The 15,495-nt window shown below is 33.5% G+C and overlaps 6 protein-coding genes across 7 annotated transcripts in view; 5 read left to right on the top strand and 1 right to left on the bottom strand.

The window, feature by feature from the left end:
* The window catches only part of LOC149483402 (cytochrome P450 9e2-like), a 7,365-nt gene extending 6,761 nt beyond the window's left edge, over nt 1-604 (bottom strand). Inside the window, exon 1 of the mRNA XM_089702364.1 lies at nt 40-604. Coding sequence (XP_089558490.1) covers nt 40-295 — 256 coding nt within the window. The 5' untranslated portion in view covers nt 296-604. The remainder of the gene's footprint in view (nt 1-39) is intronic.
* Nucleotides 1-6,874, top strand: part of LOC149483399 (tRNA (cytosine(72)-C(5))-methyltransferase NSUN6) — a 25,007-nt gene extending 18,133 nt beyond the window's left edge. Inside the window, exon 8 of one of the 2 annotated variants that reach the window (XM_089702369.1) lies at nt 6,858-6,874. The gene's annotated coding sequence lies outside the window, so the exon portion shown is untranslated. Of the gene's footprint in view, nt 1-6,202; nt 6,220-6,857 lie in introns of those variants that run through there. The other variant, XM_089702370.1, reaches the window with a different exon arrangement.
* LOC149483400 (uncharacterized) overlaps nt 1-11,008 on the top strand; it is a 24,200-nt gene extending 13,192 nt beyond the window's left edge. The window contains exons 2-15 of the mRNA XM_089702366.1: nt 6,203-6,344; nt 6,858-7,148; nt 7,225-7,347; nt 7,580-7,728; nt 7,823-7,855; nt 8,033-8,120; nt 8,198-8,350; nt 8,525-8,675; nt 8,885-9,101; nt 9,439-9,498; nt 9,646-9,772; nt 10,000-10,139; nt 10,459-10,571; nt 10,725-11,008. Of these exons, the coding sequence (XP_089558492.1) occupies nt 6,251-6,344; nt 6,858-7,148; nt 7,225-7,347; nt 7,580-7,728; nt 7,823-7,855; nt 8,033-8,120; nt 8,198-8,350; nt 8,525-8,675; nt 8,885-9,101; nt 9,439-9,498; nt 9,646-9,772; nt 10,000-10,139; nt 10,459-10,571; nt 10,725-10,836 (1,851 nt within the window). The 5' untranslated portion in view covers nt 6,203-6,250 and the 3' untranslated portion in view covers nt 10,837-11,008. The remainder of the gene's footprint in view (nt 1-6,202; nt 6,345-6,857; nt 7,149-7,224; nt 7,348-7,579; nt 7,729-7,822; nt 7,856-8,032; nt 8,121-8,197; nt 8,351-8,524; nt 8,676-8,884; nt 9,102-9,438; nt 9,499-9,645; nt 9,773-9,999; nt 10,140-10,458; nt 10,572-10,724) is intronic.
* Nucleotides 2,412-3,398, top strand: LOC149483403 (tRNA (cytidine(32)/guanosine(34)-2'-O)-methyltransferase-like). Its single transcript, XM_089702365.1, has one exon. The coding sequence runs from the start codon at nt 2,523-2,525 to the stop codon at nt 3,384-3,386; it is 864 nt and encodes a 287-aa protein (XP_089558491.1). The 5' UTR covers nt 2,412-2,522; the 3' UTR covers nt 3,387-3,398.
* An 833-nt stretch (nt 11,009-11,841) lies between the features above and the next one.
* LOC149483404 (NADH dehydrogenase [ubiquinone] 1 alpha subcomplex subunit 6-like) lies at nt 11,842-12,991 on the top strand. Its single transcript, XM_089702429.1, has 3 exons — nt 11,842-12,054; nt 12,159-12,274; nt 12,816-12,991. Exons 1-3 carry the CDS (start codon nt 11,925-11,927, stop codon nt 12,942-12,944), a joined length of 375 nt encoding a protein of 124 aa, XP_089558555.1. The 5' UTR covers nt 11,842-11,924; the 3' UTR covers nt 12,945-12,991.
* An 862-nt stretch (nt 12,992-13,853) lies between these two features.
* Nucleotides 13,854-15,451, top strand: LOC149483405 (NADH dehydrogenase [ubiquinone] 1 alpha subcomplex subunit 6-like). The gene is made up of 3 exons (XM_089702430.1): nt 13,854-14,020; nt 15,080-15,195; nt 15,323-15,451. Exons 1-3 carry the CDS (start codon nt 13,897-13,899, stop codon nt 15,449-15,451), a joined length of 369 nt encoding a protein of 122 aa, XP_089558556.1. The 5' UTR covers nt 13,854-13,896.
* Nucleotides 15,452-15,495: the final 44 nt, after the last annotated feature.

Genomic DNA, 15,495 nt, shown 5'->3' on the forward strand with positions numbered 1-15,495 from the left:
TATGAAATTGGTGCGAATTAATGCAAAATTAAAACTTACCACCATATGGCTGTCCTTTGAAATAGTTATAGATTTCCAATTGAAAATCATGGAGTGATTTCATCCCTAAAAGTCTGCCTCCAAGATTACCAACTAAGAAACGAGGTTTCATGAATTTTATTCCTCTTTTTTCAAAAAAGTCGTGAGTGCTAGTGTAGTAAAAATATAACAAAAATATAATTGTTAAAAACAGCAAAAGCTTCCAGTCTTCTATTATAAATTTTACAAGGTTTTTTGTGCCCGTGCTAAGCTCCATTATATAAAATAACGGAAATAACAATTATTTTATTGTATTGAAAAATAAAATATACACAGTCCCCTAATAATGTAAAATACTTTATATTTGTAAAGATAATTTCAATAGTGACCGGGCGTAATTTGTTTTCGAAACGAATTAACCTGCTCCTCACAAATATCTAAATGACACTGAAAACACTGAAAATTCAAAATTGAATATGAATAAAACAATTTGCAATCAACTTGAAGTAATGCACAATTCGTAAATCGTATTTCATTTGGTTCATTGTGTGATTGTATCGAACTTTCGCAATGACATTGAAATAACATTGTCATTGATACTAAACGTCAATATATTGATGAATGACAATTGACAAGATAATCAATGATCTTCTTGTGAATGATCGTTAATGACAATCCCCGTTTTCCAATTACAGCACTAGAGCGCATTATGCGGCATAATGCTTAACGTTGAACGTTCCAACTACAGCAACGCTTCGCACAATCGAGCACTAGAAAAAGTAATGCGCGTGAAATGCAAATTGATGCGTGCAATTGATTTATCGATTATAATTATTAATTGTTGGAAAAAAATTTAAAGCTTTCGTTTCATTGTAGTTTTTTCGAAATAATCAAAGTTAATTCAAATTGTGTTAAAAAAAATAAATGAATGAAGGTACAAACATTGAAAAAAATGTTAATGAAATAATCAAAATCCAAATTACTTAAAATAATCGTAAATATTTTTCAACCAATTATTATACATATTGTATACCACTTTATTTACACATTAATGAGGTTATTGCTAACTCTATGAATATTTTTTTTTTCAACACTGAACTTAGCATCTACAGACGCTCCGATTTGGTTGGTGCCAACCATATCGGAACCGACCGCGACAAGGCAACCATTCCAACATTGCTACAGATTGTCCGACGGTTGGCCTTCCAGCTGTCAGTTGACCATAGAGTAATATGTCAGTTGACCATAGTACGAAGAGAATGGGCTAAATTCTACTATAGAAATAGAGAAAATTACAGTCATATGCGGCTCTTACAACTTATTTTTTAAGGTTTTTAATGTAGCCGCACTGTCAATTTTTTTTAATACTTCTAACATAATAAAATACGCTTGATTTCTGGCATCTCTATTTGCGTAATCTTTGTTACTTAAGTCCCACAAACAGGGAAAGTCTTTATATAGTTCCAGCAATTTTATTAATATGTCACGTTCGGTGACCGTAACTCCCTCGGCGTTCATGTTGACGTCCTACACCGGCGGCGTTGCGAATGTGAATGAGCCAATTACCTATATTACTCTATGGAATGAGCCGATTTGGTCGGAACAAAGCTTCCAGACGTTCCAATTTGGTTGGATCGGATAGGAAGTTGGTTTGGTCGGTATCGCCGGCGCATCCGACCACGTCAAACCAATATTATAAATAAATAATTATTATAAATAATAATTATGTCGGACCGACCGCTCTCTACACTTTCCGATTTGGTCGTGGTCGGATGGTTGGCACCAACCAAATCGGAGCGTCTGTAGATGTAGCGCAACCTGCTGGTGCGTTTCACGTTCCAATTAAGCATCAGCATAATTAGGCATTGTGCGGCACTGAGTCGCATTATGCTCTGTAATTGGAAAACAGCCTAGACACAATCTGTGGACACAACAAGGGACACAATATTGGTAGAGTGTAGACTCGTTCCGTGTTTTCCAATAACAGCACTAAAGCGCATTATGCGGCATAATGCTTAACGTTGAATGTTCCAATTATAGCAACGCTTCGCACCTGTGCTTCGCACAATCGAGCACTCTTAAAAGTAATGCAAGTGAATTGCGTGTTTGCCAAGAAGCTTATATCTAATACACAGTAACTGTTTTTGTGTGTATTAGATATAAGCTTCTTGGTGTTTGCCTTACGCGACCCGCGTCGCCCGACCCCCCGCCAGTTCCCCTCCGTTTCTCTGCACAAGTACATTCGTTTCCGTACTGTATGTATAGATATTGTAATACGTGACTTCCATGGAAATGTCACTGAGGTTGTCACAAATCACAATTAACAAAAATGAAATGAAACATGTCAATTGTCAGTGATGAGTGATTGTGCCATTGTGGATCTGACTTCTGAGTTCTGACTTCTGAGTGATCTTCATTCTTCAATAGTTTGTGGTCACTGGTTTGTTGACAAAAATCAAGACTTTGTTTTTCTTTTTTAATATTTTGGGTGATATTGAACAAACATGGGAAAAACATCAAAAGATAAGAGAGACATTTATTATAGGTTAGCTAAAGAGGAAGGATGGAGAGCAAGAAGTGCATTTAAACTGATGCAAATAAACGATGAATACAAAATTTTGAAAGGCGTAGAGCGTGCTGTGGATCTTTGTGCAGCACCAGGTAGCTGGAGTCAAGTTTTGAGTAAGGGGCTAAGACAAAACGCGGACAATGTAGATGATGTAAAAATAGTAGCAGTTGATTTGCAAGCAATGGCTGCTCTGCCAGGAGTCAAACAAATTCAGGGAGACATAACCAAACTTTCGACTGCAAACGAAATTATTAAGGAGTTTGAAGGCTTAAAAGCCGATTTAGTCGTTTGTGATGGAGCACCCGATGTTACTGGCCTTCACGATATTGATGAATATGTGCAGTCCCAGTTACTGTTAGCTGCTCTGAATATAACCACACATGTACTGAAAATTGGTGGCGTCTTTGTAGCCAAAATATTTAGAGGAAAAGATGTAACACTGTTATATTCTCAATTAAAACAGTTTTTTGAGTTGGTTACAGTTACCAAGCCTAAGAGTTCTAGGAATTCAAGCATTGAAGCATTTGTGGTGTGTCAAAATTACAATCCACCACCTGCATATGTTCCTACTATGGTTAATCCCCTATTAGACCATAAGTACTGTGACTTCAATCAATTTACAGGCGTTAACAGGTTTATAGTCCCATTCAATGCCTGTGGTGACATCAACGCTTATGACTCGGATACATCTTATCCACTACTATTGGAAGGACAGGAGCATTATGAATATAGAGAACCAGTACAAAGCCCTATCGATCCTCCATACAAAGACATATTGGATAAGACAAGAAATAAATAATTTTTGGTTTAACTGCCCATTTTATTTGTATATGTCCTAAATAAAAGTCTATAAGTACATTCATAATGTTAATTCTTACAATTATTTATATTCTGTCTCTGTAATCTATATCTTCTATACATATAATAAATCTGTAGAAGGGTCAATTCTGTACATTGAAAATATTGAAAAAATAAATAGCAGAGGGTGTTACTGGATCGATACCAAACCCAAATATGTGATTAAAAAAATACCGATTTTCCGCGCGGACGGAGTCGCGGGCGGAAGCTAGTTAACTAATATAATAAAATTTATGCTTATGAGTCTTTGAATATGAATTTTCTTAATTTATGTTGGATCCGTAAGAAATAAATAGACTACTGTACCTGTGACTGTAGGTACTATGTATTCTCATTATATTAGAATAATCATAACAAACATTACAATCACATAAATCACTGTCTGTGTTGCATGATTTCACCCCCAGGCAAAAATAATTATTTTTATAGGTTTATATATTATGTTATTCTGATACTTACATAAGCTTCAGCCCTGCCAAATATCACCAAAATTGGTTCAGTCATTTTTGAGATAGCATCCAAAAAAAAGACTGTCACGAGGCGGGATTCGAACCCGGAATGGCGAAAAGAAGCGAGTTATAATGCCGCCTCAAGATTGAATTTTTTCTATTCTTTAAAAATTTCTCATAACTACATCCCTAGAAGTTCCCTACTTGATCAATACCAAAATTGTTCAATACACCCAAAATACGTCAAAATATTTCTACAGCAAACTTTTTCCTGATATTTATAACTGGCACTGTTATGTTTCTCTTCTTCAATTAAATATGTAACTAGGTATGTCATATTTTTAGCTAGCTTTCAAAATTTTCGTCTTTTCTCATTAAATTTATCAAAATTCTTGTTTATCAATATTTGGATAAAATTTATGTAAGGATCAAGATGGGGCCTTACAAAATGCCTACATTGCAACAGTTTCTAAAGAAAAAGGTTTGTAGATATTTTAACGAGCTAGGGTTAGAATGTCACATACATAGTATACATAAGACAAAGGCGCGAACGATCTTTTTATTTAAATTCGCTACTTATAACCATGTGCCATGGCTCATAACTTGATCAGGTTGTACTCCTCATTACACACTATCGCCCAGTGTAATCTTTTAAAAATAGGTCTAGCCGCTGCAAAGATTTGGCGGAAAAAAACAGACGGACAAAAATAGTTAAAAATATTAGTTTGATACGTTTGATGTAAAATGATAAGTTTAGTCCATATTAATTTAGTAACAAGCGGCTATTTTCAATATATGTATTTGCAGACTTATAGCGTTAATTTAATTATAGACTGGGGTAGAAGCCTTTAAAAATAATGAAAAGATAAAAAAAATCGCAGTCGGATGAAACCCATTAGAAAAGGAGGGGAATATGATAAAAATGTAAGGAAAAATAAATTACGGTCAATCTGAGTTCGGGAAGTGGGAGGGGGGAGCTTTTAAGAGAAAAAAATGGTCTCTCTCGATTTCCGACAAAACTACAAGTCCTGCGGAAAAAATTTCAATGGCAAAGTTGTAGGTAATAAAAGGATCTACAACTTTTGTATTCACAATTTTTTCACATAACCTCAAAATTTAGGTGAAAAATTCAAAAAACCAAGTTTTTGGTTTTTTATTTTTATCTACTTCAAAATTTATTGCTTTTCTACAAAATTTGGTGAAAACTTACTTTATTATGTCCCAAATACATTGTAATTTATTTGATTGAAAATATTTATTTTTTCGCCTTATTTTGAATTAATACCAAAAAAACAACCTAATTTTCAATCGAAAAGTCACCCGTCAAAATATCAGCTTTTTTCAAAAACTTGGGGTGCCTTTTATTTATTGAAATCTCTACTTTCATATCGTGTAAAAAAAAAAACACCACCATATTAAATGTTCTCAGGAAATGCATACAAACAGTGTGATAATGAGCTTTTACTAAATCAGGCACACTTCTCGAACTCTATATCTTCTCTTGTATCGGCTTTTCGGTAATATTTCAAAAGAAAAATAATTATCTGTTCTAAGTTTAATATTTTACAGCATATTCAAAAGCAAAATGATGTCGATATAAACATTTCAGGTAGTTTGAGAAGTGTGCCTGATTTAGTAAAAGCTAATTTTCACACTGTTTGTATGCATTTCCTGAGAACATTTACTATGGTGGTGTTTATTTTTTTTACACCATATGAAAGTAGAGATTTCAATGAATAAAAGGCACCCCGAGTTTTTGAAAAAAGCTGATATTTTGACGGGTGACTTTTCGATTGAAAATTAGGTTGTTTTTTTGTTATTAATTCAAAATAAGGCGAAAAAATAAATATTTTCAATCAAATAAATTACAGTGTATTTGGGACATAATAAAGTAAGTTTTCACCAAATTTCGTAGAAAAGCAATAAATTTTGAAGTAGATAAAAATAAAAAACCAAAAACTTGGTTTCTTGAATTTTTCACCTAAATTTTGAGGTTATGTGAAAAAATTGTGAATACAAAAGTTGTAGAACTTTTAATTACCTACAACTTTGCCATTGAATTTTTTTCCGTAGGACTTGTAGTTTTGTCGGAAATCGAGAGAAACCATTTTTTTCTCTTAAAAGCTCCCCCCTCCCTCTTCCCGAACTCGGATTGACCGTAATTTATTTTTCCTTTAATTTTCATCATATTCCCCTCCTTTTCTAATGGGTTTCATCCGACTGCGATTTTTTTTTGTTTCAAAAATTATCTACTCTAGTCTATTAGAGTTCTAAGTAAGTTTATGAAGTAATATATTTTTTGTTTTAGAAAATATACGATAAAAAAGAGCCTGTATGGGTTTATTTAGAAAGAGAAATGCGAGAAAATATTGATAAAAAGCCATACAACGAGAAAGTAGGAGCTTGGCTCAAGTTTTTAAAAGAATTAAAGTTCTTTTTTTACTGCGAAGGTAATAATATTATTATACCTAAGTAGATATACATATAATAATTATATTGTGTACTACTAAATTCCGCCAGCGGTTTCGCCGTTTCGCCCGCGTAGTCAAAGAAAAACCCGCATAGTCATGGGAATGGGATCCCATGAATTTGCGGGATAAAACATATCCCATGTTCTTTCTTAGTTCTTAACTATCTCTGTACCAAATATGAAGTAAATCAATGCAGTACTTTTTTTTAAGTTTAGCCCGGAGATACATACAGACAAACAAACAAATATTCTAAAAACTATATTTTTGGTTTCGATGTTGATTGTAATCCACGCCCCAAGTATTATTTTAATAAAATATTAAATGTACAGACTTTCCTATGATTTTTACGAAATGTGTAGAATGTAGATTCTAAGGTTGCTGATAGACTTGAATATATTTTGCTTTTTTACTGAGCATTCATCGTTATTCGATAAATAAAGCGCAATCTCGGTTATTTTTTTAACTCTTCTGATTATTTTAAACAATTACCAGCAAAACGGAAGTATAAACGGCTTTGCATTGAAGTCGGACCGCCGTGGTACTACGAATTGTCAAGCAGCCAAAGAGAAGTTTTAAATGATTTGAAGGCCAATATTCATCAAGATTTACTCGAAGATTTACCGAGAAGGACGAGAAAGTCATTGTCCGATTTGGGTGTTACTTTAAAAATACCAAAACCAATATTGATGAAGGCTATGACGGACTCCATTGAGGACCCTGGTGTGTTTATCTGGAATTTATACACTGCTTACTACAAAAAACCACCCAGTGTTTTGCGGCCAGGTAAAAATATTAATATGGTGGCTATTTTCTTCCTATCAGAGTATACTTATCGTTTAAAAATGCTATTATTTTTCAGAATATGACATGAATGCGATGATATTAATGTCATGTTTAGTTTTTATTGATTTAGAAGAATGTGTACAGAGGTTGGAAAAATTAACGCATGCGGAAAGGCTTCCAACTATAACGAATGAGAAAAGTGAGTTATTCAATATTCATATAGATGTATTATACACTATTCTTCTTACACCTATGCCCTACGGTTGCGTCCGCATTGAAGAAAACTAAAAAAAAATATGTTCGATCCAGTAGGTAGAGCTCTGAGATTAGCGCGTTCATAGCAAACAAGCATGGGAAAAAATAAATGATAAGCACAAACTCCAGAGATCTCATGTATAAATTTGGTACTTATATTAAAATGCATATTGCAGAACCACCGAAAAATTCACAACCCAATGTGCGATATGGAGAATATTTACAAAAATGCTATGTGCCATGTTTTAGCACACATTCAAAAAGTAAGACGGACAAGGACAAGCCGCTGCCTTTGGGATATAAAGTGCGACTACGAAGTGTAGAAGTAGGTTTATTTGGGGTGTTTACAGATTTGTATATTGAGTACCTACCTACCTACATAGTACATAGTACATACTTTAAATTTTATTTCATTACAGAGTTATGAAAAGCTGTGTTTGGATAACGGATTTGTAAGTAAACGTTATTAGGTATATATTAATACTGGTACAAAATACGAATGCATCTAAAATCACAAATAGAAAAAAATACTTTTTTTATTTATACTGGCTATTTTTTTTACATATCAAAATACAAAATCGATTAATTTTATTTGATTTAATTGATTAACCACGCATCGTTTATTATAGCTTGAAAAACGTAAAGAAAGAAATAAGAAAGAGAAGCAGACAGAAAGAGTATGCAATTATAAATTTTGGGAACCCCCGAGCACTTTACGTTAGTAAATATATAGGTATATAATATTCATTATTTTCTATTCAATATCTTCATTAAATCACTTTTTGTAAATATAGGAAACAAGAACCCTAAAATGGTAGCATATGCTAACAAATTGAAAATGCTAAAAAATAAAGCCAAACCAAAATACAAAGCACCGTATAAGAACGTCCAATATAATGTTGGAGGTGTAGCTTTTACTGGCGGCAAACCTACTTATATTTTAAACGGTGAGTCTCTAAGCAATTTTTTCATTTATTTGACTGTCGAAAATTTATTTCACCTACGTGAGATGAGTATTTAGCTTTTTCGCTTCGTTAATGGCAGAGCAATTGTATTTTATTTGTATTGTCAGGAAGATTTCCATTCAATTTCTGATGCTAATATATAATGTATTTTTCAAGGTGTGTCGCTATTGCCTACTGGTTATATACCAATAAACGCTGGTATGGTGAATGTCGATGGTGACTTGGTCACCACTATTTGCGGGTATTGGAAGTTTCCGCGGGTTGTTACTGAAAAGTGTGACGAGACATGTGACTGCATTGCTAAATGGTAATTTTATATCGATGATTATTTTCTTTTTTGTATGAATAAGAACTTTACTATAAAATAACCAAGTTATCTCGGAGTTACCTAGTTACTAAATTTCAAATCAATGCAAATGAATTATACGAATTTAAATATACTTATGTATTAAATGGAATTCTGATACCTATGAATATTTTTATATAACACTCATTGTTACATTTATAATTTACTAGGGAAGACTCTGTTATGGAATATTTAAATAAATCGAAATGTACTTGTGGTCATCTGTATGACTTGTATCATGAAGGAAAATCTAAAGAGAAGTATTTTTATCCACCCACGAGACACGGAAAGCATTGGTTTGATAATGCGAAAATTTATCAAATGGATCCAATGGAAGATTTTATAAGAGATACTTTTCGGGACGCACTAATGTCTCAAGAGCCATCGGTATGTTTTTTACTTGAATCTCGTTTTGTTTTTAAAATATATTTTGACGTAGAAGTAGCTACAGCTCTTTGAAGTTATAGCTCTAATTAACTTGGGTTACATTGGGCCTTTACCAGTTTACCCATTACCTATAGTTTACCAGTTTACCCATTACCTATAGTTTACCAGTTTACCCATTACCTATAGTAACGCCCTCATTCACTCAACTTATCAAGTAACATAAAAGGTGGGAGTCCGGAGATGGGACGATAGCTCATTTATTTACCTACTTACTGACTTTACTAATAGAATGGAAATGATATAGAAAAGAACGTAATTTCCAATCGTATTCTTGCAGCGTGAACCGTCTATGCCAACGATAGTACCTTCGGGTTTGAAGGAAAAGGATCTGCTGGCAGTATGTATCCTTTGAAAAACATTTATTATTTAATGAAAAAAATCTTGATAATGATCTTAATATTATTGAATCTTAGAATTGAATTTTACTTAACTATATTCAGAATTTTCAAAATATTGCTTCTAAAAGTACGAAATTTACTTTCAGGCATTTTTGGCAGAACTATCAGACACTCCTTTATTGATTCCACATCTGCCCAAAGCAAATCTTCTTAATAATCTTCAAGAGTGGGTCAGAAAAAGGATTAAAGGCAAAATTTCACCCCAGGACCATAGTGAGTTGCTAAATAAACCCAATGAAAATTATGTAAAATTAAACACTAGTATTGCTATAGATAGACAATAGGTGTGATAAGAATTAATGCGCTAGGAGGCAAATGTGAGATAATGCAACTGTTAATAGTAAAATTAAACCTTTATAGATCTCGCTCTACCCTCAATATGTACTAGCCATAACCTATAATATCATAATAAGAGTGTCAGGCTTAACTTATATTTTCAGAAAAACTGCTTCTACAATCACAACGCAGGTGGCTTGATTTGAAACATATGGATTTTAGAGCTAGAGCATATAGAATACCATTTACTCTTAAACAATTAGAGCACATGAATTGGTCACATAGACAACTAGTACAAAAACTGGTGAGTTATTGTTTATTGTTAATATTAAAATAAATAAATCATATAGACTACTAGCCTAGCTTTCCGCCCACGGCTTCGCCCGCGTTTTCAAAGAAAAACCCGTTCCCGTAGGATTTCCGGGATAAAACCTATCCTATGTCCTTTCTCGGGTATCAAAATACATATCTCTATACCAAATTTCATGCAAATTGGTTCAGTAGTTAAGGCGTGATTGAGTAACAGACAGACAGACAGAGTTACTTTCGCATTTATAATATTAGTAGGTATGGATAAGAGAATAGAGACTAGAGTAGGTAATTGGAAAAATTATTTGTTGCAGTTTGAAGTACTTCTGGATGATTTTGTTACAAGAAATAGATTGAAACAGCTAACTCAAACCAGACTTTGGTGGTCCACAACTAAATACGATGTATATCCAAGTAAAGCATTTTTGTAAGTATTTACTGTATACAAATTATAAATTTTTCTCTAGGTACCTACTCAATTTTTTGCTTTTAAATAATTATTACCAAATTCACTTCCATTAAAATTTAAATATATTAACTTTATACTTAGCTTATATACGAAACATTTTATTATTTTTAGGGACATATACTTCACATACATGCCTGGAAGAATGAAAGATACTTTCCTGATCAATCCATACAGCTCCGAACTGACGCCAAAACATGGTGGTAAAACATGTCCGCTCGATTGACGGAATGAAAAATATTGGAGTTTCTGTTATTTTTAATGAAAATAAAACAAAATATGTGGGCGTTTTGTGCAGTGTTAAAGTTTCGGTTGTTCTCATTAATTATTGTTTAACGCGTTTGGCAGTATTGTTTTATATGTTACTTAACTATATAATTAAGAAAAAGTGATTAAAAATAAACATCTATCGTTATTCCATTATTTTATTTTTATTTTACTCTGTTTCTTTTCCTATTCTATAAAAATCACATTCATATAAGAAATACAATTTTATTATTTTAAGGTAGAAAGGTTTGTTGTTATGTTGATTCAGAATTTGCCGCTTTTAGAGCTATTACGCACTGTCGACCAGTCGCTGGCGACTCAGTCGCCGGCGACTGTGCCTTACTATAGTTTAAATAGGGGCTTGCGCACTTAGTCGCCAGTCGTCCCGGCGACTCGGCGACTCGCCGCGTTGTGGCGACGCACAGGCGACTGGCGGTCGCCGACGACCAATAGAAGCACGGCTTCAAATGGGAGCGTTCGCACTGCAAGCAACTGTCGTAGCGACTCTTGTAGGGACCGGATTCAGCACGAATGTACTTAGAATACTGTCGCTCGGCTTGGTTTCCTGCCCCTAGTTTCTCTGTTTTGGTCGCCGAGAGACTGAGTCGCCGGCGACTGGTCGACAGTGCGTAATAGCTCTTATGGTTGCCCCACAGGCTACCGGCTACGGTAATAGCCAATAGGTCCACCGTGGTCCACCTGTACTGTAGGTGTGTGGTAATAGACTTGTGCAGTTTTTTGAGCCTATCTTTGTTCGGTTGACCTGCGCAGGCATGCAGTGCAGGTTTATAAACCTGTATGTCAGATCGTAGCGTGTATGGCTTATATATTATTACCAAACACCAGAAAATGAAGAGCTTTTTTGTTCATTTTTGTGAACTGTACTGTTTTTTTTCTCGCATGGCAATAAGAAGCATTGTCAGCTTTGATTGACATTTGCAATATAAAATGTCATTTGTCATTAACTGTCAAAAGTCATTTGACATATGAATTACATCGCAAGAAATGCAGTGGTTTTATTTCTAATTTCGATAAAAACTTAGAAAAATGGCTGCAAGACAGGCTATTCAAGTTGGTACCAAAACCGTAAGGCCTGTGCTTTCTTTGAATGAAGCAGAAGCAAGATCAAGAGTATTAAGCCTTTACAAAGCTTGGTATCGACAAATTCCATACATTGGTTTGTACCATGTTATGTCATCAATGTATTTTAAATATAACCAAAAATATTGTTATTATTGTCGTCATAAATGAGTACATATTAATCGCAAAACCTTTTTACAGTCAAGGATTACGATATACCCAAATCAGAAGAGCAATGCAGGGCTAAACTAAAAGAAATCTTTCTGAAAAACAAAGATGTTAAGGATGTCAGAGTTATCGATTTGCTTGTTATCAAGGTAAAATGGACTGTAATATATTTTATAGGGAAATTCTGAAATAACAATTATTTTTGTGTATATTTATTGCTATACATGCTCATATCAATAAGAAAAAGAGGAGTTGTGTGTCCACTATTGTTGATGTACTGTACAGCTGTTTTATTTATCTACAATCTACATTGTCTCATCTTTATGAATGAATAATCTTATGTATCCTTACAAAGTAATACTTTCCTTATTTTCTTGTGGGATAAAATTCAATGTGAAATTTTAAAATAAATTTTCATATCTTTCTTAGTTATTGTACCTATGCTACAGCATACAAAAATATGCAAATATTGATTATACACATCCCTATCCACTATTTATAAAAGATGTTAAAAAAATTAATTGATTAGCTGGATTTCAACAAAATATCTCTTTTAGTTTACTTTAGCGATGGCCTTGACTGCCACAGCAATGTAATTGTGTCTTTATTATTTTCTTGAAATGTTTAAAAAATACAAAAACATTATTTCCATGTCCCTTAATTTCGTCATTATAATACAAAAATTTACAGGGTCAAATGGAGCTCAGAGAAACAGTGAATATTTGGAAACAAAAAGGCCATGTGATGGTTTACTTCAAACCTACTGAAGAACCTAAGCCAAAGGACTTCCTATCGAAATTCTTTTCTGGCCAGGAATAGAGAAATATATTGATGGATTGATCTTAATTATAGATATTGTATAGTTATATTATGTGTTGTTATTTGAAACTTTTTATGTAAGATTCACATATAGCAAGTGCAAGATTAGCCTCGTATATTATCACCTTATAATTTTATATAAAACTAGCTTTCTGCATACAACTTTGTCCACATATAAAAAAAAATGTGTGCGTGTGCTAGTGTACACACGTAAGAAGTGAAACTTCTTTATGACCTTATTTTTCAAAAAAAAATTACTAGGTATACATATGCAACTTTACAGAAATACGTCACGCGTGGTAGGGATAAGAAAAAGATGGCGCGTAACGAAAAAATGTTACACTAAATTTTTTTCCAACCCCAATAAAGAAGTTTCACTTCAAAAAATCCATATTATAGGTATTATTTATTATTACCAACTAAAGATTGATATTGCTGTGAATAGTCAGTAGTCACACAGTGAAGTATGCGTTGCAAAAAATAATCGGGTGAGATTCACTTTCTAAGCTAGGTACTTGATGCACTCCGAGACAGTTGCATTTATTGATATTGTTGTTTTTGTTGAGTTTGATTGTTATATTGTTTGCGTTACAATTGATTGTTATTTATTTTCGTTAAGTTTTGTTATAAACTTTAAAAACAAATGGATGAATCAAAAAAACGATGATAAGGAACTTAATTTGCCAACCCTACCATAAGTACCCGTCGCCATCTTCAGATCTATTCTCTATGTTCGGGTTATACGCATTTTACTGATACAGAGATCACACAAAAATAATAAGGCGAAATACGAACCTCTACCTTTTCTGATGTCAAAAAAAATATAATTGTTTAGTTGATGAGATGTCAAGTTACTATATTTTATCTGGGATCAATCTGATGTCTAGATATTCAAATTCCTCGAATTGTATTTTAATAATTATTATTTACAACTATTTATCGTATATCAGTAATGGCCGATAAAGTAAGAGCTGGATGTAAATGCGTAAAACCACTTTTGTCTGCCAATTTCTGTGAGGCTCATACACGAGTAATCGGATTATATAGAGCATATTATCGTTTTATTCCGCATTTACGTAAGTTGCATTGCTCCCGTATACGGGGTATTTGTAGTAGGGATTTTTATACAGATATTAAAAAAACATTCAACCAAAATAAAAATCTCTTCTGCTTAAAAAAAAAAATATTTATACTTACACCTAGTCTGACACCTAGGCTTATCAGTTATCTTTCTTTTACTAATATTAATTAATTGCTTGTTTGTTCCTTTTTCACTTCGCATTGTAGATAGATATTATTAACATATTAGCTGCTCACCCCCGTGACTCCACTCCTGTTGCCCGTAGCGTGATGAAATATAGCCTATAACCTTCCTCGATAAATGGGCTATCTAACACCGAAAGAATTTTTCAAATCGGACCAGTAGTTCCCGAGATTAGTGCGTTCAAACAAACAAACAAACAAACTCTTCAGCTTTATAATATTAGTATAGATGAGTTGCTAAGTACTTGCTAGTTTTACTATAAAGTACCTGTAAAGTTATAAAGATACCTACCTGTAATATATTGGTATACGGTATCCATTGAATGAGCCAATTTGTTTCTATCGTATGATATTAAAACCAGTGTCAGGAAATTTCAATTTATCCTATCAAATATCTCTGGCGGTACCTACTAAAATTTGCGGTTTTCTCACCTACTTATGGGGAACGTAAGTGTCCTTTTTGTCTTAGACCAGTAGCTACCTATATCAGGTTTTCAATCCTTTGAACCCTTAGAATGGTACACTGTATAAGTACCTACCTCAAGCATCGTAAATTGAAAGCTTATTCTAGTTTTAAATATCTTCAGTGAAATTTTCACATTGTAGTTAGGTGCTTATTTGGAGTTTTTGTATCTTTAATCATGATAAAATCAGAAGCGTAGCGTGCCTTGGCGGGGCCCCGTATAAAAATTTGTTTGGGGGCCCTTAGGATAGGTAAAGATTTCTCACAAAAGCGCACGTTGGGGGCCCCCTTGGCGCGGGGGCCCCGTATAATTGATACGGCAGATACGGCGGTAGCTACGCCCCTGGATAAAATTCAGTATTTTTGTATAATCTATAATAGTTATTCTAATTATATTATCCCTTTACAGTAAGATTGTTTGACATACCCAAAAATGAAGAAGACTGCCGTTGGAAATTACGAGAGCAATTTTATAAAAACGCTTGTGTTACAGACATTCGCGTTATTGACATGCTAGTTATAAAGGTATAAGCACAGACTAATAATAATATACTACGTATAAGATATATGTTTTACTAATTTTATAAGGTCATAAAGAAGTTTCACTTCTTACGTGTGTACACTAGTACACGCACACATTTTTTTTCTTCAGGGATATATGAATCTAAAAGAGATGACTAACAACTGGCAACAGAAAGGGCATCTTATGAGTAATTGGAACCCAACAGCAGAACCGAAGCCATGTGACTTTGTTGGAAAATTTTTGGCCGGCGTTGATTAAAATAAGTAATTTAATTTGTTCAATCTCGGTTTTGGGAAATAAAT

This window comes from Colias philodice, chromosome 13, assembly GCF_061535455.1.
Source record: "Colias philodice isolate Cphi_HAF_F1 chromosome 13, ilColPhil1 Martin Lab GWU primary, whole genome shotgun sequence".
NCBI classification, from domain to species: domain Eukaryota; kingdom Metazoa; phylum Arthropoda; class Insecta; order Lepidoptera; family Pieridae; genus Colias; species Colias philodice.

Excerpts from the sequence above, each read along its gene's own strand:
- LOC149483405 (XM_089702430.1), top strand. The coding sequence starts at position 13,897 with ATGGCCGATAAAGTAAGAGCTGGATGTAAATGCGTAAAACCACTTTTG. Across the intron at positions 14,021-15,079 it reads TCGTTTTATTCCGCATTTAC|TAAGATTGTTTGACATACCC; the intron begins GTAAGTTGCATT and ends ATCCCTTTACAG. Across the intron at positions 15,196-15,322 it reads TTGACATGCTAGTTATAAAG|GGATATATGAATCTAAAAGA; the intron begins GTATAAGCACAG and ends TTTTTTCTTCAG.
- LOC149483403 (XM_089702365.1), top strand. The coding sequence starts at position 2,523 with ATGGGAAAAACATCAAAAGATAAGAGAGACATTTATTATAGGTTAGCT.
- LOC149483404 (XM_089702429.1), top strand. The coding sequence starts at position 11,925 with ATGGCTGCAAGACAGGCTATTCAAGTTGGTACCAAAACCGTAAGGCCT. Across the intron at positions 12,055-12,158 it reads TCGACAAATTCCATACATTG|TCAAGGATTACGATATACCC; the intron begins GTTTGTACCATG and ends ACCTTTTTACAG. Across the intron at positions 12,275-12,815 it reads TCGATTTGCTTGTTATCAAG|GGTCAAATGGAGCTCAGAGA; the intron begins GTAAAATGGACT and ends AAAAATTTACAG.